The 24071-nt window shown below is 52.9% G+C and overlaps 10 protein-coding genes across 10 annotated transcripts; 6 read left to right on the top strand and 4 right to left on the bottom strand.

Annotated features, from left to right (window-relative positions):
• Positions 1 to 2792: 2792 nt before the first annotated feature.
• Positions 2793 to 5721, top strand: LRP88_04769 (uncharacterized protein; the record flags this gene model as incomplete). Its single annotated transcript, XM_083241336.1, has 10 exons — positions 2793 to 2919; positions 3267 to 3300; positions 3350 to 3406; positions 3454 to 3648; positions 3700 to 3829; positions 3884 to 3974; positions 4025 to 4212; positions 4262 to 4479; positions 4546 to 4573; positions 4675 to 5721. The coding sequence occupies 10 exons, from the start codon at positions 2793 to 2795 to the stop codon at positions 5719 to 5721; spliced, it is 2115 nt and encodes a 704-aa protein (XP_083102484.1).
• Positions 5722 to 5757: 36 nt separating this feature from the next.
• LRP88_04768 (uncharacterized protein) lies at positions 5758 to 6528 on the top strand (the record flags this gene model as incomplete). Its single annotated transcript, XM_083241335.1, has 1 exon — positions 5758 to 6528. The coding sequence occupies one exon, from the start codon at positions 5758 to 5760 to the stop codon at positions 6526 to 6528; it is 771 nt and encodes a 256-aa protein (XP_083102483.1).
• A 1571-nt stretch (positions 6529 to 8099) lies between these two features.
• On the top strand, positions 8100 to 10436 carry LRP88_04767 (uncharacterized protein; the record flags this gene model as incomplete). Its single annotated transcript, XM_083241334.1, has 5 exons — positions 8100 to 8161; positions 8233 to 8312; positions 8419 to 8451; positions 8998 to 9342; positions 9391 to 10436. 5 exons carry the CDS (start codon positions 8100 to 8102, stop codon positions 10434 to 10436), a joined length of 1566 nt encoding a protein of 521 aa, XP_083102482.1.
• A 380-nt stretch (positions 10437 to 10816) lies between these two features.
• LRP88_04766 (uncharacterized protein) lies at positions 10817 to 11792 on the bottom strand (the record flags this gene model as incomplete). The annotated part of the gene is made up of 2 exons (XM_083241333.1): positions 10817 to 11508; positions 11573 to 11792. The coding sequence occupies 2 exons, from the start codon at positions 11790 to 11792 to the stop codon at positions 10817 to 10819; spliced, it is 912 nt and encodes a 303-aa protein (XP_083102481.1).
• A 450-nt stretch (positions 11793 to 12242) lies between these two features.
• On the top strand, positions 12243 to 13080 carry LRP88_04765 (complex I intermediate-associated protein 30-domain-containing protein; the record flags this gene model as incomplete). The annotated part of the gene is made up of 2 exons (XM_083241332.1): positions 12243 to 12321; positions 12371 to 13080. The coding sequence occupies 2 exons, from the start codon at positions 12243 to 12245 to the stop codon at positions 13078 to 13080; spliced, it is 789 nt and encodes a 262-aa protein (XP_083102480.1).
• Positions 13081 to 13311: 231 nt separating this feature from the next.
• On the bottom strand, positions 13312 to 15766 carry LRP88_04764 (anaphase promoting complex subunit 5; the record flags this gene model as incomplete). Its single annotated transcript, XM_083241331.1, has 3 exons — positions 13312 to 14815; positions 14864 to 14955; positions 15011 to 15766. The coding sequence occupies 3 exons, from the start codon at positions 15764 to 15766 to the stop codon at positions 13312 to 13314; spliced, it is 2352 nt and encodes a 783-aa protein (XP_083102479.1).
• A 720-nt stretch (positions 15767 to 16486) lies between these two features.
• On the bottom strand, positions 16487 to 17248 carry LRP88_04763 (cytochrome c oxidase subunit VIa; the record flags this gene model as incomplete). Its single annotated transcript, XM_083241330.1, has 5 exons — positions 16487 to 16532; positions 16671 to 16678; positions 16730 to 16889; positions 17009 to 17033; positions 17101 to 17248. The coding sequence occupies 5 exons, from the start codon at positions 17246 to 17248 to the stop codon at positions 16487 to 16489; spliced, it is 387 nt and encodes a 128-aa protein (XP_083102478.1).
• A 1166-nt stretch (positions 17249 to 18414) lies between these two features.
• LRP88_04762 (uncharacterized protein) lies at positions 18415 to 20180 on the top strand (the record flags this gene model as incomplete). Its single annotated transcript, XM_083241329.1, has 2 exons — positions 18415 to 18544; positions 18598 to 20180. 2 exons carry the CDS (start codon positions 18415 to 18417, stop codon positions 20178 to 20180), a joined length of 1713 nt encoding a protein of 570 aa, XP_083102477.1.
• Positions 20181 to 21135: 955 nt separating this feature from the next.
• Positions 21136 to 21919, bottom strand: LRP88_04761 (uncharacterized protein; the record flags this gene model as incomplete). Its single annotated transcript, XM_083241328.1, has 4 exons — positions 21136 to 21296; positions 21345 to 21503; positions 21568 to 21680; positions 21753 to 21919. The coding sequence occupies 4 exons, from the start codon at positions 21917 to 21919 to the stop codon at positions 21136 to 21138; spliced, it is 600 nt and encodes a 199-aa protein (XP_083102476.1).
• A 352-nt stretch (positions 21920 to 22271) lies between these two features.
• On the top strand, positions 22272 to 23771 carry LRP88_04760 (uncharacterized protein; the record flags this gene model as incomplete). Its single annotated transcript, XM_083241327.1, has 4 exons — positions 22272 to 22428; positions 22520 to 23310; positions 23510 to 23563; positions 23613 to 23771. The coding sequence occupies 4 exons, from the start codon at positions 22272 to 22274 to the stop codon at positions 23769 to 23771; spliced, it is 1161 nt and encodes a 386-aa protein (XP_083102475.1).
• Between the last annotated feature and the right edge of the window lie 300 nt (positions 23772 to 24071).

The following is a 24071-nucleotide window of genomic DNA, read 5'->3' as shown; positions in this document are numbered from 1 at the left end:
GGTAATGTTCGTCTTTCCATCGTGAATGTTCTATGCAGGCAGTTCGTTCACAACGACGTGGGGATGTCTCTCAATGGTTCTTCTCCCGGCCTCGGTATGAGTTTTGGCTTGGCCTTCAAGCCTTGGTGGCAGCTCTAGCCTTAGGATTCCTTCGACGACGACCATGTCGGACTCTGATTCAAAGAAGAGAAATCTGGTCTGCGAGGTTCGTAGTCGGAACTATGCTTGGAGGTGTAGTTGGGGGGTGGTCAAAGGAGTACTCGAAGGGATAATCGTAGGTATGGACGTAGGTATATGAAGAAGGATTCGAAGCCTGGGGAATATGTTAGTCCACAAAGATATACGGCTCATCTAGAAGAGTTTCTAGCCCTTTCAGCCATTCTAACAGAACAGAACAGAACTCAACCTTTCTTTCCATGAACCACCCAGTGATCTTGATCAGGAATAAGAAGAGAGCCAAGGACGAGTGAGAGAATCTCTCTAGATAGTTCCTCTCGCTTCCCGGGTAGTATTCATTTTCTGCTCAAGCCACACCGAGTGCTCCGGCCTTGGGCTTCTCGTCGACGATGGCTGTAGTAGTCTCGGTCGCAAAGCGAAAGTTCTTGGTCTATCGTTTGCGAAGTCTATCGTCGTAAGAAAGCTGTAAGGGTAGTCATACGTATCCGTGATGTCTGCGAGAGAAGTTCAAAGCGAACTGGGGTTGATTCTGAATGCTGTTGGTTCCAAGAACCATTGTTACACAGCGCCCCTTTTCCATACCTGGTGGTCTACACTGTGAGTAGTAGGAGATCCAGTTAACCCAGCATAAGCAGGACTAGCGCTACAAGGCCAAGCTTACTTCTCTCTCCTTGTTCCTCGTTCAGTCCACCGCTAAGATCTCTTGTGTTCTTCGTCTAGGTGCTTGAGGAGCCTTGATAAAGAGGCCCGAAGTAACACTCGCTTGTATTCTTCCCTGGAAACGTTCTTCAGACCTTTCTCTGTCGAGCTCGGGTCAAGAGGAGTCTGCTGGTGCGACAGGGTCCTCAGGTCTGGCCGTTCGATCGAGGTACGAGTGAGGATAGGTAACCAACCTTCGGGTCATGAACGAACACGCCGAGGTCTTCTATTGTACCAATGCTGCTGTACACGACTGCCAAATTCTAATCGAAGCGACTGAGGGCAGGTTCGTCTTCCTTCTTCAGCGTTCGAGTAGCTGCTGCGGCGGGAGGTAGTGGACAAGGGGGCAGATCGACGTAGGCACGATAGAATCCTTCGTAAATTGTCGGCATCGAGTGGGAAGAGTATTTTCTGTGATCGGTCAGCGTGGTGTTTGTAGAAAGAGAGGAGGATACGGACGTCTCCGAGGCCAGACGACTTGGTCTCGCATCACCACCATGCAGAACGGGGCCAAGATCACGACCTCCTTTTTCAATCTTGAAAGAAGCAGCGTAGATATCGATTCTGGGTGTTGACTAATAGAATGGAAGGGCTCTGAATGCACGCAGAAGATGGTAGAAAGAATCAAAACCATACGCACCGACTGCACAGCTTCTCGAGGTCCCGTTGGTGGCGATGGGGTCATGACACTGCCCACCAAGAAATAATTCCTGCACGCTGGCGGCTATCATACATCACAAAGAGCCCCAACACTGCATGGCCGTGACATGAATACCGCTTCGTAGGGGATGCGTCGAACGGAAATATCAAAAACGCAACAATCGTCACCGAGTGTTTGCCAGCTGCCCATGGCCCCATTCCCTTTTACGTCCGCCTAGTCTATTGTTCCCTAGGCTGTTTGGACGCACCTCGACCATGTGCAATGCCCTGGCCAACGATACTCCTGGGACGTTTTCCAGGGGAGGCCATTTACGTGGGTTAGTGGATGTCGAAGCGTATGCAAGAATTTACAGTACCTATATGCGTCTCTAAAATTCACAACACCACTGATATTGGAGGCTTGTTTGCCCAGAGGAGGAGACAATGGACTAGAGTAGAATCAATGGAAGCCCTAATTCATGTCCAAAACTATTACGGTGCATCTGGTCTAGCCCTAGAACATTCTGCGCGTGTGAAGCTGTTGTGGATGCCTTACCATGGTTGACGCTGGTGCTCCCGCTCCTTTTTTTTCTGGCGGTGGCCGTGAGCTGCATCTCCATCTCCCTCCCACGCTCCCCCTCGCCTCTCTTTGTTTTCCTCCTTCACCCTTCACCACGCTCACACCACACCTCCGCAAACCTTTACCCGCAACGCATCTTCTCTTAGAGCATCGCATCGTCAAGCACCTGACAAGTAAGCTTCTCGTGTTTTTTTTTTTTTTTTCAAACTTCTTCTCGAGAGGCTTCTCGCCTTTGTGCTCGTCAGCTTTCCACGCGAGCCTTCAGGTTTCTGCCGTTCGCTGCTCAACCGATCACCTCTTCTCCCACCTTCGAAGCAATAGCTTCACATTTCTGCTCACCCTAGCATCACTTCTCTATGCGAGTAGCACGTCTGCGACGCCTCGCTCGCCTCGATACCCTCTCTCGTCTCTTCAGAAGCACCTTCGAACGCGCCCGACCTCACTCTCAAGGTCCCCGGTCACCAGAGAAGCAGGCCATCCAGGTAAATCCCCTCTCTCCTCTCTCTCGATCCCTCTTCCTCTTCTCTTCCTCTCCTCTCTTCCCCCGCCTCCATCTTCTCCGCCTCCTCTCCCAAGCTTCCTCTCCTCTCCTCGGCCGTCGCTGTCGTCTTTGCCTCTTCAGCTCCCGCCTCTACCTCTTCTGCTCTCGCCTCTAACGTCGCCGCTCGCAGCAAAGTTCTCTCTCGGTGCCGCAACCATGTCTTCGTCTGGGTGGCGTCGCCCTCTGGGTGCTGCCAGACGGGGAGAAAACCAGCTTCGAAACGCATTTTCCGCTCTCGACATCCAGCGCACTGCAGACTCTGGAAGCGACAGCTCCGATGACCGTAAGTGGACTGCTTCTCTTTGTGTTCGCTGTCTCCCTCTCCGTCTCCCTCTCTATCTCTCCCCCTACTCCTTTTGTGTTGATATGCATCCACCGGGTCTCCACCGGACTCGATGTGCACTTGCCTCTTTCATCTAGAATGTCTGCATGTTTGCCTCATGTTTAGGCTATGCTTGTGCATATTTATTGTTTGCCTCTGTTTGCTGTTTGTTGTGGCCTTTTCGCCGTTTTCGGGGGTGTAGTTTGCACTGCTGGGGCCCCAGAGACGGCCAGGAACTCACTCATCACTCCTCTCCATCACTTTGAAATCTTCTTTCTGTTCCAGAATGATTTAGCTAACTGTCCAAGAAATCCATCCTCGTGCCCTTCATGTGGCCAAGAGGTAGGTGTTGATCGATGGCTCGTTGCACTAGTTCCCCTAACACATGCAGTTTCCCTCCCCCTGGTTCTTTCGGCGATGCGGATGATGAGTCTCAGTCCTTCTCTGGGTGAGTATTCCAGAAAATCCTCTGTTTTCAGTTGCTTACACTCTTAGATCGGGTCCTTCCAACTCGGATGGCATGACCGGACGTGACAACGCTGGAACTGATACTTCCACCACTCAGGAGATCTCGAACCAGGAGCAGACCTCTCATCCCCTCATCAACCCAGAGGCCATCCAGGACGCATCCAGTCAGGAATGGGACGCTCAGTCCTGCTACCCTCCCGAAGCTTGTGTCTTCGTCGCAAAGTAAGTCACCACAACGCCCTTTTGGAAACCACACACTAACTCGACACTCAGCCTCAGTCAGAACTATGATGATCTGACCCTCATGTCCGCCGTTACAAAGGTCTTCAACCAGTACGGTACTGTCTTTGTCAAGATCAAGCGCGATAAGCGTCAGATGCCTTTTGGCTTCGCTCAGTACACCGTAAGTAACACTGACAGCCACACTTCTGATAGTTGAAACTGACTCTTCCATCAGAAACCTGAGGATGCTGAGAAGGCCCTCGTCAACCTCCGAGGTGTCGAGATCCTCGGTCGACCCGTTCGCACTGAACGATGCAACGCCAACTGTAAGTGACACTCCACTAGATCTGCTTGGCTGTCTGCTCATCATACATAGTGGTTTTCCTGGTCGTTCGTCGCAACAAGGGCCTGGTGTACCACCAGGAGGTTCGAGATCTACTCTCTCCTTTTGGAGCCATCGCCAAAGTCGAGGACCTGGACTCTGCCACACAGGAGCGCCTTGGTCTCTCGCCCGCAGTTCGTGTTCGATTTGAAAAGTTTGATCCCCGACGTGATGTCATCAAGGTGAGCAGCTATTACCATCGTCGTTGCTTCAACACTAACAGTCTCGCAGGGTGTCGGTGACAACACGGCGTTTGTCATTATCAACTTTGATTTCAAAGTTGCTCAGGATCCCTCTGAGCGAGATCCCACCGACGTCACCTGTATGGACCATCTCGAAAGGGATAGTCGTTCCATCTTCCTCGGCTCCCTCCCTGCTCATACGAGCGATTTCCTTGTCCGCGAGCTGGCTTCGGCGGGCGGAACAATTCTCAATGTCCAGCTGAAGCAGTCGGTGGACGGCAGCGCGGGTAAATAATATCTACCTCTGACAAGTTACTTGCTAACGTGGACAAGGTATGCCTACCTACTATGCCTTTGTCGAGTACGATCATCCCAATGGCCCTGACAAGGCTATCGCCAAGTTGGCAAGTACTCCCTGACGTTGTCCAAGATATAGGTAGTCAACTGCTAACAATGATACAGAACGGCTACAGAATTGGTGGCACTTCGCTTCGTTGTGAGCGACGACGCTCCAAGGTCACTCCCACGGCTCTAGCTGCTTCCACTGGACCCTATGGCACCGTCCCACCCAACAGACCTCACCGTCGAAACGCATCGGCGTTCGCGACTGCTTTCGTGACTCCTTGCAATGAGCCTGGCTCTCAGACACGTCGCTCCAAGGGACATCGGCGATCCGCTTCTGTCTACAACGATGTTCTTGCTGGTCCCAAGACCCTTGACTTCTCGATGGGTGCCTGGCCACCAAAGGACGAGTCTCCCTATGAGCCTCAGTCTCAGCCCAAGACCCAGTCCTTCCGACGATCATCTTCGTACCGCCAGTCATCTGCCTATCAGCCCTCGTACATTGAGCTGCAGAGCGGTCAGTCTCCTTACCAGGAAACATCCTTCCGAAAGCCCACCTACACTGGTTCCGAGTACCAGCAGATGCAGTATCAGAGACTGCAGACATCGCCTCTCTACCAGGCACAGAGTCCTGAGATTCTTCAACCTGAGCCTCTGAGAATTCCTGCTCGCCGTCTTTTCGACCTTGAGGAGGCTACTACCATGGGACCTCCTGCCATCCCTGCCTATGCTCCCCTGGCTTCTCCCAACAAGCTGAAGCCCACCGTTCACTGGGCACCTTCTCCCGCTGTGTCCTCTACGGGGTCATCTGACTTTGAGAGCAACCGAAACCCTTACCTGTCTAACGCCCATCGTGCTTCCACACTTGGTCCGTCGTTTGGTCAGCGCATGGCTGGTCATCGCTCTAGTGCTCGCCGCTCTGTCACCAACCTTTTCCCTTCTATCGACGATGCTGTCATTCGCGCCAAGTCGGCCCTGGAGGAGTCTGAGGATGCAAAGATCCAGAGCACCCTCGCCAAGTACATCCAGGACGCGAACAAGGAGAATATTCACAAGGCTGCTGAGGATGCGAAGAAGAAGGCCTCTGAGGACGCTACCCGCAAGGCTTTCAAGACCGCTGCCGAACTCGCCATGGAGACTGCTGCTGCCAACGAAGAAGCGGCCTAGGAGACCGTCGACGATTCGCAGAGTGATTCGATCCGAATGACCAAGAAGAGGGTCTTCACCCGTGCTCACCACCTCTCCGAGGAGAACCTGAAGCACAACAACAAAGTGGAGGATGAGCTTCTCAAGCGCACCGCTCGATCCGAGGAGCACCTCCGACTTGATCGCCTCAACCTCTCCTGCGATAACCTCAAGAGAGGTCCCAAGGCTGATAAGGGTGAGAAGTCTAAGAAGGTTGTCAAGGCTGACAAAACCAAGACTCCCAAGTCTTCCAAGAAGAAGGCCAAGGATGAGACTCCTCAGAGCACTGTCGACGCCCTCGCTTCTGGTGGCCAGAACAACCTCGTCCCCCAGGGCATGATGCCACTGCCTTATGTTTCGATGGTTCCTCCTTACCACCAGGCCTTCGCATACCCAGGAGCACCCGGCGCGCAAATGATGCATCCTATGATGCAGGCACAGATGGCCAACGCTCAGGCTATGCAGTCTCATATGATGGCGTCTCAGATGATGTCTACTCACATGGCTCACCCTCAATTGATGCCTCAGATGATGCCTCAGGGAATGACTCCTGGATTCGGCCACATGCCAGCCGCCTACCCTCAACAGGCACAGTACCAGAACGCTTACGCCGCCAACATGATGTACACTGGCAACCCGGCTTACCCTTACGTTCTTGTCGAGTCGCCTACCCGCCAGGCCCATGTCACCGAGCAGGATGACATCTATGAGGACGATCAGAACGAGGAGTCTGAGGAAGAGACTTCTGAGGAGCAGACCGAAGAGGAGACTTCCACCACTGGGTACTAGGAGTCTGCGTTCTCGGACTAATCTCTCACTCTCTGATGCGCTCTTGCTCTCCGACCATTGACACTCATCACCGCGTCGGCATGAAGTCAGAGCTTCACACCACGACCGATTTCTCGGTTGTTTCTTGACACAACGCATGCATATCTATCTGATTGCTTACACTCGTTTACTTTACGATTCTCAACGATATGCTCTGTACTCGCTTCGTCTTTTCCCGGTTCATTCAATCTGTTTCGCCTTTACTTCTTTCATTCGCATCTCTCAACATCTTTCGAGCACTACAAGTGAGCTCTGTCGCAACGATAGCTTCATCGCCTGGTGTTCAAGTCTTGCTACCCACCTGTCGCTTCTTTCAGACCGCCTCCTAACATGTCTTGTCCCCCAACCACCATCGGGCAGTCGCAAAGCCGCGAGCCTGGTGGTTGGGGTTGACTTTTCCAGGGACGTCAATCGAACGCTTCATTGTCGTGACGGCACCCAAGGCTTGTTGCTTCTCGACACACTCAACACGCTCGGCTCTTTTTTGTTTGCGATTTCTCTCAACATTTTCTGCTTTCGACTCTCTACACTCTACACTCATTTGCACTTTTTTCTTTCTCAATCTCTTGGCCTCGCACTGCCTACTTGCTTACCAGGGCAAGTGTTTGTATGAAAACCACGGATGGGACATGTATGGATGGGATATTTCCTTAGAAAATTAGAAAAACCAAAAAAAAAAAAAGGTTGGAAAAGGGCGCAAGCCCACAAAAGGGTGAAAGCCCACCAAAAAAAAAAATAACTCTCTGGTCCCCTCTTGCTTGATGAATGTGTGAATGTTCTCCCTGGTGATGATATGATATGATATGATGTTTGGACCTGGCAAAAGGGCCGATCGTGGGATCATGCTATGGGGCACTTGGTAGCCCTGGCGAGATAACACTTTTGACGAGAGGCCTAAGGGCCTTCACAACGTGAGCAAATGTTAGTGTGACTTCAAGATATGCATTACCAAGACGTTATGAGCCTAAGGAAAGCCTTATGTGATGGTAAGCCTTACTGTGATGTGAATAGTCTCAGTCAATTATTACATGATGTCCAGGTAAGCTTTTTACGACTCCACGGCAAGCATTACGACGACACTAAGGTAAGGTTTGCCTCTAATGAGCGAGACAGTTATTCCCGTGAGCAATGGAGACCAATCGTCAACGAGTTAATAAAACAAGCAACACAATCTCCCTTTATTCCTCCAACGGCAGCCTGTAGACTCTTCGGTCCGTCGCTCCATGAAAAACTCCACTCTTTTCGTGTCCACCTGATGATTCCCTGTCGGCTCATTTTCACCACGAGTTCGCGTTGTCCATCTGTGACGGTTCTGATTACCTTTACTGGATTGGGAGTGGGAGATGGGTTCTAACTGTAATCAGCTGAAGCGGCGGCGCATTTGAAGAAAAAAAAAAACCCCCCTCAGTCTGGGAATGCCTGATTTTTCTTCTCTCCTACATCAACAATTCCACACAGGAACGACACTTTTTCTGTTGAACGTCTAGCTTTCGGATTTCGAAAAACGACAGATCGCGTCTCCTTTTTTCGCCATGGGTCAACCATCTACGCAGGCGTCCAACGCCGTCATGTACCTGACTTATGGTGCATTTCTGTTCGTGATCCTTGGAGATTTTGCACTCTCTTCTTTCGCGTACACAGACACCAAGCTAACAATGGACGCAGCGTTATTGGAACAGGCGTTGCCTGGAGAATGAGAAACCAGTCCAAGAAGGACTTTCTCTCTGGCAACGGAACTCAGACGGGTCAGGAAAACTTATCTCCCAGAGACTCTAGATCCCATGAGTTACTCATGGGGCACCCTCAACGCTCAGGTTCCCTTCAAAAAGACCACCTACTAACGTTTGGCAGCCCTTCCTCTGGCCCTCAACTTCATCGCTTCCGGTGAGTAGAGCCTCAAAGAGCTCTTGAAACGCAACATCCCGGAGCGGTAGCAACGCAAAAGAACACGGCAGCATTGCAACGATGAAGCAATTGGCTGTGAGGAAATCTTCCATCTCACACGCGAGTATTACGACGAGCATGAAGCAGTGAAGACTGAACGAGCAGGTTCGTACCTCACAACAAAACGATCTTACTTCTTCTCCCCCCTCCCCAAGATGTTTCACACAACTCTGTTGCTACTAACCCTCATCCAGCTCAGCAACTTTCAGCTGAGCTGGATACCAATGCATCAAACCTGCTCCAGAGAGACATCTCGGGAGGGGGGAGAGGATGCGGCTCACTACGGGCGCTGAGTCGAAGTATCGTCGACATCCAACCTCGAGGACTTTCGAGTCTATCTCGGGGAGATGCTGACGTGCAGAGGCAAAGCTGAGATTGTACCGTAAATACTCGATCAAGTTAATGCTTGCGTGGGAAAAGTGTTGCCGCTCCAGAAATCCCCCCGACCCTTACCCCCTTTCGTCGGTGACAAACTGACTCTTGTAGCTCTCGGTTCTGCCATCCTCTTCTCGTATCCCGAGCTGGCCACCATTAGTGGTGTTCAGGGTATGATCGTCTACTCGCTCTCGTCGGCTCTGCCCATCCTCATGTTTGGATACCTCGGTCCTGTCATTCGACGACGTTGCCCTGAGGGTTTCGTCTTGACGGAGTGGACAAGACAGCGATATGGCACTTTGACTATGCTATATCTTAGCTTCATGACGCTGGTTACCTTGTTCTTGTACATGGTTTCTGAGCTCTCGGCTATTGGACAGGTTGTCACGGCTTTGACTGGCCTCGATGGTCTCCCCGTCATGATCGTGGAGTGCGTCATCACCACTATCTACACCTGTAAGTTCACCTCTCTCCGGACTTGCAGCCACATTCTGACTCTCCCAGCTCTTGGTGGCTTCCGCATCTCCTTCTTGACCGATGTCATCCAGGGAGCCATGGTCATCGGCCTGGTAATCCTCGCCACAATCACCATCGGCGCAAAGACAAGCATCGACCGCAGCCTCATCGATTCATCCGGCCTCCTCAAGGCCAACCTCCTCGGCTGGCAGCTTCTGTACATCTTCCCCGTCGCCATCCTGACCAACAGCTTCTTCCTGTCCTCTTTCTGGCTGCGCACCTTTGCCTCCAAGACGGACAAGGACCTTCACCTGGGCACCATCATCGCCACTGGCGTCGTGCTGTGCGTCCTTACTGTCGTTGGTTCTACTGGTCTTATCGCTATCTGGTCCGGAGCTTTGCAGGGCGATGAGATTGCCTCATCGGGAGCCATTGCCTTCTTCGCCCTTCTGGAACGACTCCCCAGCTGGGTCGTGGGTATCGTCCTCGTCATGGTCGTCACCCTTAGCACAGCCGCTTTCGACAGTCTACAGTCGGCTATGGTCTCGTCCGCCTCCAACGACTTGTTCCGCAACAAGCTCAACGTCTGGTTCGTCCGAGGCGGTGTCGTCCTCATCATCATCCCCGTCATCGTCCTCGCTCTCAAGGCCCCCTCGATTCTTCAGATCTACCTCATCACCGATCTCATCTCCGCTGCCACTATCCCAGTTCTCTGCATTGGTCTCATCAAGAGCTGCTGGTGGTGGCGTGGCTTCGAGGTTGTCGTTGGTGGTCTGGGTGGTATCTTCACCGTCTTCCTCTTCGGTCTTGTCTACTACGGCAACGCTCAGGAGGCTGGTGAGCTTCTGCTCCTTCAAAAGGGTCTGTACGGCAACGACTGGAGTGCCTTTGGTGCCTTTGTTGCTGCCCCTGTCGGCGGTATCCTCTGGGGCGTTGGTGCTCTCATCCTCCGTCTCTCTGTCCAGTTCGTGATGGCCAAGGTCCAAGGACGTCGCTTCGATGCTTTGGACCGTCCTCTTGAGCGATCTGAGAGCAGGGAGACTGATGAGCCCGCCGAGAACCTCGTCTCTGCCACGACTGGCAAGTTCTTCTAGACATGTCCCCATGAGATGTCGTCAGATGCGGTCGTTTCTCACAACGACTTGGCTGGCTCTGTCAGCCAACCCTTCACCAGAGTGGTGCACTCGACAAACATCACCTCTCTTCACATCGCCTGAGGAACCTCGTTTCTTCGTGGACGCCGGCTGCTTTTTACACAAAAGGCAAATACCCAAGATTGAATTGGAGAAGTACTATCTATGTACTGACGTCCGTTCGCCGACCTCCATGCTATTCTATAGTACACAGATATAATCCTCGTACAATATATACTCTCGTTTTACACGTTATTCTTGCTCCTTGACTCATGATCCCATTTTCTCAGCTGGAAACCAGGTCGTTCAGCCTTCATATCAGTACAACAACCTTCTCTTTCTTACTTTTTGGTTGGTCCAGTCCATCCCGCTCGCTTGGCCTGCTCCACGTTGATCCAAGCCTGCTCCTCCAGATACGCCTCGAGAGTCGTAGCAGGGACCGTGCCCCATATACGCCAAGATCCAGACTGGTAAGTCTTCTCGTTGACCTGCCTCGACAGAGCCACGTATTCAATCTTCTCCTGCACCTTTGTGCTTCCCGGGATCAGCTCCCCAGTAGACTTCTTGTACTTTGACGCTCGCTGCGTCGACGCAATCGCAATGACCGCCTGCTCGGTCGAGTTGTCCTTGTCGTAAGGGTTCACCGCGTGCACCTGGTGAGCGACGACGCGAGGGTAGAAGAGGGTCTTGTTGAACTTGACAAGCTCGAACGAGGTGCGCTCGGTAGGGTTCCGGCGGTCGATGGCGGCAGTGAGCTTCTTTGCGAACTGGCCGAGGCAGAGAGAGTTGATAGCAGCCTTGTCGCCGGCCGCGAACGCCGTCAGCATCTCGGTGTACATGACCTTGGCTGTCGGTGCGATCTTGCCGCGAGCGGCCTTCCACTTGGGTCGGGTCGTCCAGTCGGGCATAGACTTGAGCTTGAATTGGAGTACGGAGAGGGTCTCAATGCCCCATTGGCGCAGGCGGTACCATGAGTAACGGAAGAAGTTGGTGCCGCCGGGGTATCGAGAGAGGGGGAGGGGGATGAAGGTGCCTTGAGTTGAAGTCAGTCTTGCAGTGATTCACAACCTCAATTGGAGGGTATATAACCAACTCACCAGGAAACAGAGGCCCTCCTCCTGACCTAAAGTACTCATCATTCGCCCTCTTCTGCATAACAGACATTGACTCGGCCTCCATCTTCTTCGACTCTTGACGGGCAGTCTTCTCCATCTCCCGCACCATCTTTGCCCTCGAGGGTATGGACGAGTACCGCGCAAACTGCACACCCACCGTGCCCATGACGCCCCTTCTCAGGGCGCCTGGGCGCAGCGCCATCGTCGACGAGGCAGGCATTTATTCGTCTGGGCACCAATTGAGCCGGCACAGGGTCATCATCCGGAGTTGGGTGCTCTGATCGGCGGGCGGAACTTCACTATCGGCTCAGAAGAATTTCTTGGGCCGGTGTCGGAGAAATGATGTGCCGTGATCCGACCCTGTGGGAAATGGTATGATTTGGGGACAGTCGCGGGTGGCTCGTGGGGGAAGGCCGGGTGGGTGTCACTGATTCACACATGCTAGCCTGTGCAAACCTTCAACGGCTTTTCGAACTCATCAACCACTTCACGAGCTGCACCACCACCTCTTCTCCGAGCAAAGGCGCAGTCGCAAGGCTCTAACTGTTGCTTCTGCCTCTAGCTCATGTCCCGCGACTCTCGGTGAGCCAATTGGGCTCTGCGACGAACCTTGCAACGAACATCACATCCTCTACTTCGGAACTCGCCCCTCATGAGAGCGACGCAAACCCTCCTCTCGAGGAACTTCTTCGGGCGAAGCATGGACGAGCTCCGGCGACGAACACAGATCGGTATACTCTCTCTACTCGAGCTTTGATCCCTCCAGCTAACAAACTGCAGCCGTATCCTTCGAGGCCATCAAGGGCGCCACGAAGCCCAAGCCCCTCTACGACTTCAACACCTCCAACAACGTCCGCGACTGCATCGTCATGACCGACAAGACCATTGGCGGCTTCTCCGACAGCAACTTTGACTACGCAACATCCACCGACCCGAAATCCCCCTCCTCCTATGCCCGCTTCTACGGCTCCATCTCTACACGCCTCCCCGCCGACAAGCCCAACATCCAGCGCACCGGGTTCGCCGGCTTCCGAACTCCCGATCAGCGTCCTACGGTGTTTGGTCGCTCGATGTGGGATATCGATCCCTTTCTGTACCTTGCTCTGCGAGTCAAGTCAGATGGCCGCAGTTACTTTGTCAACCTACAGACCGAGAGTGTGGAACCGTCAGATCTACACCAGCACCGACTCTTCGCCAAGCGGCCAGGACAATGGGAAACGGTGCTCATCAAGTGGAACGACTTTGTACGAACGAACCATGGTTTCGTTGTAGAGCCTCAGACTGAGATGCTGAGGCAAAAGGTTCTGAGTGTGGGCGTTGGACTGACGGATCGTGTGGAGGGGCCGTTTGAACTTTGCATCGAGAAAGTATGGGCTACGAATGATGTGTCAGAGGCCGATTCAGGAGCACCAACCGTTGAGGCCCCAGCAAAGGGGACGTCAGCAGAGGGTGGGCTAAGGAATAGGAAGGGTGAAAAAGTACGATGGTAGACATCAGGAGGTGGAACAAGTGTTGCGTGGGACAACCACGATTGATGAGGAACGAGACATTGCACGTGTATCATTAAATCTCATGCTCTTGAATAAGAGTACCCCTGGGGGCTGGTTCATATCTCACTCGTCCTTGTACAAATAAACAGTATAATCAACTCCTAAAGATGCTCCCCTTCGCCACTGTCTATGCTATACCATATCATCCCTTGCTTTGGCCATCATCGCACATCACGCTCCAAGACTGAGCGCAGCAGCCTTCTTCTGTAGTGCTACATACTCCGCCGCGTAGTCTGCCGCCAGGGCCATGTCTCCGGAGAGCTTCATGATCATGGCCTTCTTCGCCGCCATCTGGCATTGCATGGCCATGTCCTCAATCTGCGAGTATTGGTCAAAGGACTTCTGTACAGCCTGGAGGGCTTTGGTCATGTATTCCATCCGCTTGGCTGACTTTGGCTCGCACTTCCCTGCAAGTCCCATGTTCGCGTCAGCTAGATAGCTGTAGAGCTGGCCGGACAAGCTCGCCGTATCGCATTCGAGAGACCGAGGTATCACGGCCACCAGCAATTGCGAAGCTGCCTCAAACTCGCTGAGTGAAACGAGGATGTTTGACACAGCGCCGATGGCTTCCCAGAGACCTGGAATATTGCGGGCTTCCCAAGAGATACTTGCCGCTCGCATGGCAGCAGTGAAACCCCTCTGCGTTCGACCACACTTATCCAGAAGCGAGGTCTTCAGCAGTAGAAGCTTGACCTTGAGAACCACGTCTCGCCGTTCTTCCTGTATCTGTGACATGATGCGATCGATCTTGGCAAATGCTGCTTGGAAGTCTCCCCGCCGGATCAGATAGTCGACATGGAGGCTATCAACGATGAAGGCCATGTCGGGCTCCAGGTCATCATCCCTGGACTGAACGATTTGCGATATCAGTTGGTCAGCCCCTTCCAGGTTGTTGTGGTGTAGATCTCGCTTGAGCTTGATGATCCCTCGATACTTGTGCCAGTATTGACTCGGCTTCCATGATCTCAGCGAGTTCTCTTCCAACACTTCCAGTTTCTCCAAAGCTTCGTCGTATCTTCCCTGGCCCGCGAGCATCATTGCAAGTCGACAGCTGAGTTTGAGCTCGTCGTCAAAGATCGAGTGTCGTGCATGGCATCTCAGGAAGACCTCACATGCCACCGACGACATACTGGAGACACCAAGACGATCCCACAGGGCCGCCGAGAGCGCGAGGTGGGAGCCAAACATGTTCTTCATGTTTCTCACCATGACAATGTGAGAACTTCGAACCATTGACTCCATTGCTGCAGCCACGCTGTCTCCGTTGATAAGCCCAAGCTTTGCCTCGCTGAGGAGCACGGCACTCCATAGCGTCCACATGCCCGTTTCTTTCGACTTTACTCGAAGGAATGCGAGGTTGTCCTTGCCCGTGCCTAGCATGCTATGAGACACGAGGTCGCGAACAAGATCGGGGTGGGCACGCCCAAAGTGGAACAGCCAGTTGAGAGCAAAGTTGAGGCAAGACATGTCCCGGTTCTCTCGCGCTGTCGATACGGTTTCGAGCATGGCTGTCAGGGCTTCTCGGTGGCAGCCAAAGTCAGCCTGGAGAACAGCAAGGTTCATGAGAGCGTATTGGTAATAGGAGCGGTCTCTGTTGGACATGGTGTAGTCGAAATATCGATGAAGCAGGTCGAACGCGGTAGGGTAGTCTCCTCCTCTCCAGGCGTCAAGGAAACTGTGATTGTTAGATATAGACTCGGTGACATAAAGGGGCTGGACCTACTTGAGGTAATGTGTAAGACTGGGCTTGATGCAACTGTCCTTGAGCAAGTCGTGAAACTGATGGCGAATCTCAAGTGGTATTCGGTTCCCATACTCTATTTCGTGTGAGCAAGATCCTCAGCACTGGGGGGTTACACTCACTCTGTACTTGTTCAATCTGGAACTCGAGGAGGCTCCCGATGTCGTCGGCACTCACGGGGACCGTACTACTCTGATCCCCGGTGAGCATGTCACCGTACGCCACCGAGGCCAGATCCATAACACTCTGGTGATCCCAGTCCTCTTGCTCGCCCATCAACAAGACATTGTCGAAGCTCATCCGCCCAAAGCCCGGGAGTTTGCGCTTCATGTATTGGGCAGTAGGTTGTCGATATCGTACAAAGTTCTTCCAAAGTTCAGTGCAGTCGTGGAATCGAAGTCGATGGTACTCCAGTCGTGATCGACGAACAAACGTCCCAAAGGGCGAGTTTGGTGTGAGCTTGACTCCTCCTTCATCTTCAACGGGATGGCCCACTTCGGCAAGTCTCTGTCGCTCCTCCTTCGTCTTGGCCAGCAGACGAGAGAGGTGGTCAAAAAAGTCGTGCATTGCATCAAGGCAGTTGATGTCCCAGAGCTTTCCTAGAAACTGGTCCCATAATCTCCGCCCAGGCATGCCCATCAAAAAGGGATAGCTGCCGAGTAGCTTCTCAAAGTCTTTGATGCTGATGATGAGGCTGACCGTCCGCTCTGCCTTGCCCCATCTTTCGGCCTGATCTGCAGAGACACTCCTCGGAGCAAAGTCTGTGAGGTGGTCGTGGACGAAGGAGAGGACTGGGAGGATCGCATCACTTGGCACAGCTCCTTCGACATAGAGCTCCACGAGGACGAGCAGGCCAATCTTGGCCGGGTTGAGGAATCGAGCCATCCTTGCGCGCTATCAAATAGTGGAAGTTGGAAGGGCGAGTTTGGATGTGAAATGGAGGAGTTGGGTTTGAGTTCAGAGTGTGCACGCGATGGGAAGTGATGCTGTCGCTCTACACCCGGTCGCGCCTTCCTTCCTGCCTCACTGTCAATCAGGAAGGACCCCAAGCGAATGGAAGTTTGTCTACCTCTACGAGAGGCCTAGGCCTTGATATCGATGCTCAAAGAGTCAAACACTCATAGCCTCCGTTCTTTAGACAGCTCCAGGCATCTCATCCCAACCTGGCGCACGCGCTTGGTGTGTTGATGGGTCGCTTGGCGGTTTGTGGTTTGATCGGCTGTTCCTCGGGAAATGCCGGGATGACACAATGTTTGGTGGGCAGAATGCGTCGTTGGACATGACTTGAGGGGTCTGATATCATCAGCCAGTAGCGCAAATTCAATGCTCAATTGGCGTGCATATGAATAAAGATCCTCTTAGAGCTAGGTGAAGCTCGAGGGCTTCCAGTTCCTCATCCAGGACATGCATTGGTTACACCCACAATGGCACCAGTGAAGGGCGAGGCATTACTCATCATTGACAATCTCACATCACCACACAGCAGTCTCATCAAGGCACACAATCTCAACAATCAGTCAATTCGAGTCTAGGGAACATGTACAAGGTATCTCCGGGAGGAGCTGTCCGTCAGTTGTCCAACACATGACCAGTCTAAAGATTCGCTTAGGCGACCTTGTCCTTGTTGTGGTAGTTGACGCTCTCGTTCCAGCTGTGGCAGGTTAGCATTTTGTCCTCGGCACTGTACGGCAAACGTGAAGCTCTATTGGTCGAAGCTGATGTCGAGTTCAAGCTTCGCAGAGCTCTTCCAATGTCGGGGTTCATCGCTCGGGAAGTCGTAGTAACTTACAAGATAGTCTGTGACATTGTTAGCCTTGTGCAATTGGCCCGTAAAGAATCCCAACTGACCTTGTCGCCATCACCCCACTGGTAGTTCTTGGTGCGGATGTTCTGGTAGGGGTACTCGGTGCGCTCCTCCAGAGGAGGCATGTGGTTCCAGTGGTCCCAGTGCTCGTTCCAGAGCCAGTAGGCGTTGGCACCGGACAGGGCGAGGGCGGGGATGACGCCGCTTCCATCTTGTTAGCTCTTGTTCGTACCAATGCATCGCGGCCGTGTCGTCTTCAGCTTCCGATCCTCCGAAATCGACGCTCGGCTCGTAATTCACTCAATCCTCGGGTCGGGACGTACAAGATGGAGATCTTCTTCCAGAGCTCTGCTAGCTGTCAGTAATCATGCCCAATGCATCCAATTGACCCAGTCCGCAGTCGTCGGCGACTCACCAGTGGTGCCCTTGGCGTGCTCCTTGATGTGCTGGCGCTCCTTGATGAACTCGTTCTCGGCGGTGCTGGCGAAGCGGCGCTGGGCAGGGACGCGGAGCTGCGCGGAGACGCGCGAGGCGGTGCGGGTGAACTGTCGGGCGGCAGACATGGTGAACGTTGTTGTTCGTTCGGTTGACGTGTTGATGGTTACAAGCCAAGTTTGTGATCAGGTCATTCTTGGACGAGCTCGGTTAGAGCCGCCAATCAGTGCTGCCTCAATTGTAAGGTTCGAATTTTTCTCGCGGGTGACCGAGGGCACGTGATCTCGCGAGGTGGCCGCGCAAGCGATAAAGCTCCTGCGTCATTGTAGTCAGCAGCCGCGATCTTCAACCCTCACGCGAGCAACGCTGTGAAGATCACGACTTCGAGTCACTTCGTTACCGAGATGCTTTGAGTTTTTATCTCTCTCGTGGTTCTGTCTGCCCTCTCATACGCATCTGGTGTTCTTCAATCCCGCCGATTTGTCCTTGTTTGCGACCTACGGCCAAGTTCCCCTGTCCTTCCATTATCGCATCGTCCAAAAACGCTGGAGATGATGTGCATCACGAGAATAACGCCCACCACGACCCCTTCAGAGACTCTACTGTGAAAGATCCTCCCCAAGGCTCGAATTGAGCATTTCCACGATGGCATTTCGTCTTACAACATGGAATGGTGAGGCTCCTCTCCAACTCAAAGACCCACTCACTTACACATTCCCAGTCAACGGCATCAGGTTCGTCATTCGTTGTTAAGAGGCTGAGGAGTTCTAATGTTTTGCTGTCATCAGGAATCCCTTTGGTTATCAACCTTGGAGAGAAAAGCGAACCTTCCAAGTCAGTCTTCCTCCAGTCTCCTACGCTGTGATCCTTCCTCCCTCAGTTTAAGTTCCTTCCCTGCTTCAAAAATCATTGGCCTAGATACAGCCTAAACCTCAATGATCTTGTGCATGTTCAGGATAAGGCATGAGTTAGATTCAGGCTGGGACCCAGATGGTGCTCAGGTTAGAACCTAGATAATGCTTAGGCTAGGACCTAGACGGTTTCCAGGCAAGGACTTGGATGATGCTTGGACAAGATCCTGGATTATGTTCAGACAACGACCTGGATGGTACTTAGCCTAGGACTCAGATGATGCTCAGCCTAGGTCCTAGATGATTCCTAGGCAAGTATCTAGGTAATACTCGGACTTAGGCCTGGATGATGCTAGGACTGGGATGATTTAGACGATGCTGAAACTGGGACCTGGGCCATGTCTAGGCTGTCTAAGTGCAAGTGTTGACTCTTTCCACAGGCCATGTTCGATATCTTGGAAGCTGATATCGTTGCCATGCAAGAGACCAAGATCCAGCGAAAAGATCTCCATGATGAGATGGTCCTCGTCCCTGGCTGGGACGTCTTCTTCAGCTTGCCCAAGCACAAGAAGGGTATGGCTCTCCTCCTTCAAGGCTTCAAAGATCAGCAAGCTAACTAGCCCAAGGATATTCTGGCGTCGCCATCTACACGCGAAACTCCAAGTGTGCCCCCATCCGAGCTGAAGAAGGGGTCACTGGTGTCCTCACACCCCCCAAGTCCACGACCAAGTTCCGCGATCTCCCTCCCGATCAGCAAATCGGTGGCTACCCTCGGCCAGGCCAGCTCGACGGCATCATCGACGAAGCCACTCTCGACTCCGAAGGCCGCTGTGTGATTCTCGAGTTCCCGGGGTTTGTGCTCTTCGGGGTGTACAGCCCTGCTAACCGTGACGAGTCTCGGGATGACTTTCGCTCAGGTTTCTTCCAAGCACTCGATGTGAGGATACGAAATCTTGTAGCAGAAGGCAAGCAGGTCATTCTAACAGGCGACTTGAACGTTGTTCGCTCGGAGATGGACTCGACCAACGTCGCCGAGATGTTGCGCAAAGAGGACATAAGCTTGGACAACTGGTTGAACATGCCTGTTCGGCGAATCTTCAACCAGCTCATCTTTGAGGGGAACGTGGTTGGAGAGAGAGATGAAGGCCGCGAGGAGCCTGTTCTGTGGGATTTGTGTCGTTGCTTTCACCCAAAACGAGCAGGCATGAACACCTGCTGGGACACAAAGCGAAACACACGGCCTGCCAACAACGGCAGCAGAATTGACTACGTCTTGTGCAGTGACGGCATCAAGGACTGGTTTACCTTTTCCAACATTCAGGAAGGCCTCATGGGCTCTGATCACTGTCCTGTGTTTGCGACGTTTGCTGACAGGGTGACTATGGAAGGCAAGGAGCGCGCACTGTTGGAGGCCCTGAACCCCTCTGGGATGTTTCGAGATGGCGAGCGTCAGCGTGACTGGAGCTCCAAGGACCTTCTCCCTTTGTCTGCAAAGCTTATCCCAGAGTTTGACCGACGGCAGAGCATCCGCGACATGTTCACAAAGAAGACGGGCCCAAGCCTCTCCCGACAAGACTCGGTCAGCACAGATACGCCCGCAAAGCCCTCGAGCTACGCAAATAGCAACACACCTGCAGCGTCGACGGAACTTGACCAGGCCACAGGCTCACAGACCAGCATCGCCTCGTCTAGACCCGACACCATGGAGACCACCAGCTCCAGCCAGACCCGATCCCAACCGAGCACGAAGAGACCTGCAGACACCACGAGTACGACATCAACGCGATCCCTCAAGAAGAGCAAGACTACGACAAGCTCCAACGACGCCAAGAGCAAGCCGCTGGCCCCGGGCCAAAGAACCCTGCAGGGCTTCTTCAAGCCAAAAGCACCAACCTCCCAGCTCGACAAGCTAGAGCGAGTGGCAACGAGCTCTACGCCCTCTCCAACAAAGAAACCGACAGGGTCGTCAAAGACACGGACCAGCCTACAGGGATCATCTTCATCAATGTTTGCTACCACAGCAGGAAGGACATCCGAGAACAGCAACGCCGCCACCGATGGCGAGTCGTTTGACAAGGTGTTTGACCCAATCGAGGCCAAAGAGTCTTGGTCAAAGCTGCTGGGCAAGAGAGTCGCACCCCGATGTGAACACAACGAACCCTGCATCAGCCTGACCACCAAGAAGCCAGGCGTCAACTGCGGTAAGTGAGCCAAACGGATGCTATCTTACGATCAGTGACGTGCATGCTGTGGCGTCCCCGTTGCACAACGTCGCGGGTACACGGCTGCAGGCAGGTACAAGGTCAAACTCTGAAGCTAATATCGATTACAGGGCGCTCGTTCTACATTTGCCCGCGGCCGCTGGGGCCGTCTGGAGAGAAGGAGAAGGGGTCTGAGTGGCGGTGCGGTACATTCATCTGGAGCAGCGATTGGAACGGGCCATGAGACTTGGGCTTCGACCCCTTCCAGGGCGCTGCCAGCGACGGCAAGAAGGGATGGGATTTGTACATTTATATGGAATACTGGCTGGGGCGACAGAAGTATACAAATGATACAGCCGGGTTCAAGATACCTACCTAAATCCAACCATAGAAGTTCAAGATGCCTCCATAAACACTCAAGGATGCTTGCCTAAACACCGCCATGGAAGTTGAAGATGTCTACCTAAGCACTCAAGGATGCTTGCCTGAGCACAGTCAAATAGGTTCAAGCTACCTGCCTAATCGTAGTCAAGGAGTTTGCGTGGTTGCTATGGTGACCCCAGTGCCTCCCAAAGGCAACAGCGACCGACCCACGTCGACGGTTGAATCTTAGATCATGGCATCACGATGTCACGCAGGCAGACAGAAAAGTCAGTGAATGACCTTGTTTGGATCTTCACCCTGGGGCAACGCAGAAGCGGAGCCGGTGAACTACCTAAGGCATTGCTGCCCAAGACTAGCTACTTGAGTACCAGAGTGAAAGACCATGCATCCCATAACCATAACCATCACAGAACCCGGTAGACAAAGGTGAGATCTCAAGCTGTGCTACCGCCATCGATACCCTTCCTCCAAGTGAACAGGAATGCCACCGAGTGCGGGTGAAGGCCTGGGGCGGCAGACCCGCACAGATTGGTAGAGGAAAGTACAATGCGATACCTCCTCGCTACACCCAGAGGTACATTAATCCGAAGGTTCCTCTTCCATACTTCCGTTTGAAGCTTCGTTGTTCGCGGCTTCCTGCCTCTTCTCGATGTAGTGAACGAGAGCTCTCTGGGCCATGAGCTTCCAACGCTCTCTGACTTCAGGAGTCTCACTGAACCACATTTGAGTAATGGCCTCGCCTATACAAACGTTAGACAAGCTCGCATATTCGTGAAAAGGTTGCTTACAAAGTTGCACATGCGAGATTTCGGGGCGCTGTCTGCGAATGTCCGGTTCCTTCGTCTTTCTGTACAAGATCCACGCATTCTTCGAAAGGGAATGGGCCAATCCATTGTCCAGCGTCAGGAGGACAGAGGGGACAGGAACATTGTCGACTCCGGTAGCGTCTAGTATCATATTAGCAACTTCTAGTTAACCGCAGTAGATACAAATACATGCCACGGGCAAAACAAAATCTTCCATAGGTCGAGGTATCGGACGACACACCCGGAGGCATGGGGCAGAGGCGGAACTTTCTTCTGGCCTTGTCATGAAACACCATGACGGACTGCTCAACACGGCGGCTGCGACGATTAGATCATCAAGACTCCTTCAATCACAAGTTCACATGCCTGAAGTTGTCTGCGACATAACACAGATATTGGGGGTGCGAAAGGTCGTTCAGGAAGATGTGAACATCAGACCGATCCTTCTGGTACACGAAGCTGAGGGGCACGTCCAGATAGGGCGGGCTGAGAAACCCTTCCGCAGTACATCGGGGGTGCTTCGCCATCTCCTCCATAGAGATATTGTCGGGCGCCATGGCTGTAGGTGTTGGGGCGGCCTTTATAAAGGCGAGGCTTGTGACCGATGTTATGAACTTGGGAGGGTTATGTTGGGCAACAGAGCAGTACGCGAAGATTAGTTTTGCCACCCACTCTCCAATATTTTTAAGGCAATATAGTTTGGCAAATTTACCTAATCTAGGCAGAGAACAATCGGAGGCTTATCGTATTGTTCTCTAAATTACCCAAGTAGGCCCTAAAGAGTAATAGAAGCACAGTCCTATTGTTGGAGCTTTAGGCCTAAGGCATGCAGAGTTTTAGGGGCATGTCATCACGGGCCCGGCTGCTGCTCTGTTCGCATTCAACCTTCGCATCACAGAGATCACCAACATGGAAAACTCATTCAGCTTCAGTCCCTTGTGGAGGGAGATTTCCCTCGCTAAGAGGGTTGACCCTGCTCTCAAACCTCTTCACGGTATTATCCTTCAGCGAGCCCTCAGAGACATCCCCCTACCGGAATTGGAAGGCAAAAAGCTCCAGACTGAAGGTATGTATTACATTGTTTTGCTTACATTAACCCTAAAGTTTTGTAGGCATTCTTGAATCGGTCGCCTCTCTGATCCCAGACCTACTTTCAGACCTTGCTGAGGATAATGACATCCTCAAGGACATTCGAACGCTCGCTGCAAGGGAGATACCAGGAGAAAAGCCTTCGGTCATCATTCAGGCGAGCATTTCGATGTGGTATGCCGAGGCCATATCGTCTTTCCGCAAGCATTACCAACCTGGCAAGAATGACACCATGGAACTTGCGGGCCTGCCTCGGGGCATGCCTTGGGAGCATAGCCAGTCTGAGCAGTTCCCATTCGCCAACTTGGGTTTCATTGCGATGCTGGTCGTGGGTGAAGTCTGGGAGAATCCTGCCGACCTCAAATTTCGATCTGCCTGCCTTATCGCCCATACCGCCCTTGCTTTCCTCTACATCACCCATATCCTTGGGGAGCATCTCGCGGATTATCCGTGGCATAGTCTCTCTACCTATGTCGACGAGCAATCCGCCACAGCACTTCTTTTCAAGATCTCGCTCTCAATCGTGGCCAAGGGCTACCGCCTGTCTCAGCCGTCGCAGGCGCCTGCAATCGAATTCAATGTGGCTCCCAACACCATCAGAGTGTCGGGTCAAGGAAGGAAGCTGCTGGTCAAGGTTGCAATGGACAACGAGTGGCGATCTGTCCCATTCTGGCATCCCTATCGAAGAGTGCCTGGTTCGCCTTGGAACAACTACATCATGAACACCCAGCTGCCGACCTTCCCTGCCAGCACCCCCCCGCCTCAGGACTCCGTTGAATACCATCTGCCCTGCTCAGCTTTCACGTTGACTGATGGCTTCGAGAATGCATACGAATTCAAGCGTGTTGAGATGGATGTGGTAAGCTTCCTCATAATCCTCACAAACAGTGGCTGATATCTTCAAGGACGTGCCTGGAAACGAACGGTCGTTGGCCGACCGAGAGGAACGATTCATAGATCTCGCCCGGCTATCGGGGGGGACGTATCCGGGCATGAGACTGGACGGCTTGGTCTGTTGTTCCGTGTATTTCGAAGGCATCACGCTGACCTGATGATAGCCACCCAACGAGATCGACGACATCAGCGATGAGTACCTGTACTTCACGCCAGCGGTAAGTACTTTGTCATCCTGCAATATTTCACGGTCTAAATTTTATGCAGGGCAGGACACCCCGTTCGGACATGGGAGGGTACCTTACCCTCAATTTCTTGAACGCCGCATGTCATGCATGCCAGTTTCTCGAGGATGCAGACGCGGATGACGATGACTTCTATCTGATGACGTTCACACATTACATAGGCAATGGCCAGGGTGCTTGAAAAAAAAGAGCAGCAGAGGTACAGCAGAGGTGCTGAGGTATCTCTACAGAGTCTAGTCTAGGTCACAAAATTGCATGTTGACGGTCACACTTGTGTTGAATGCGTAGATTAGAAGCATCGGGCAGCCCAACTTAGGTTCATGACTACGGCCTGTCTACCCCTCGCTGCCCTCAGCCAAGCCTCGTGGGTACGTACCTGTTGTTCTAAAAGAGGAGGTTTAAACGCACGGACCATTCCCTGTTCATTGCCTGAGCATCGGCCCTAACCCACCATCGTCCTCTGTGGATCTTGGTGGTCGCC

The sequence above is a fragment of the Fusarium phalaenopsidis genome (assembly GCF_050370095.1).
Source record: "Fusarium phalaenopsidis strain FUZ10S chromosome Unknown contig_32292, whole genome shotgun sequence".
Lineage (NCBI taxonomy): Eukaryota > Fungi > Ascomycota > Sordariomycetes > Hypocreales > Nectriaceae > Fusarium > Fusarium phalaenopsidis.
This window is presented reverse-complemented; position numbering and strand designations above follow the sequence as displayed.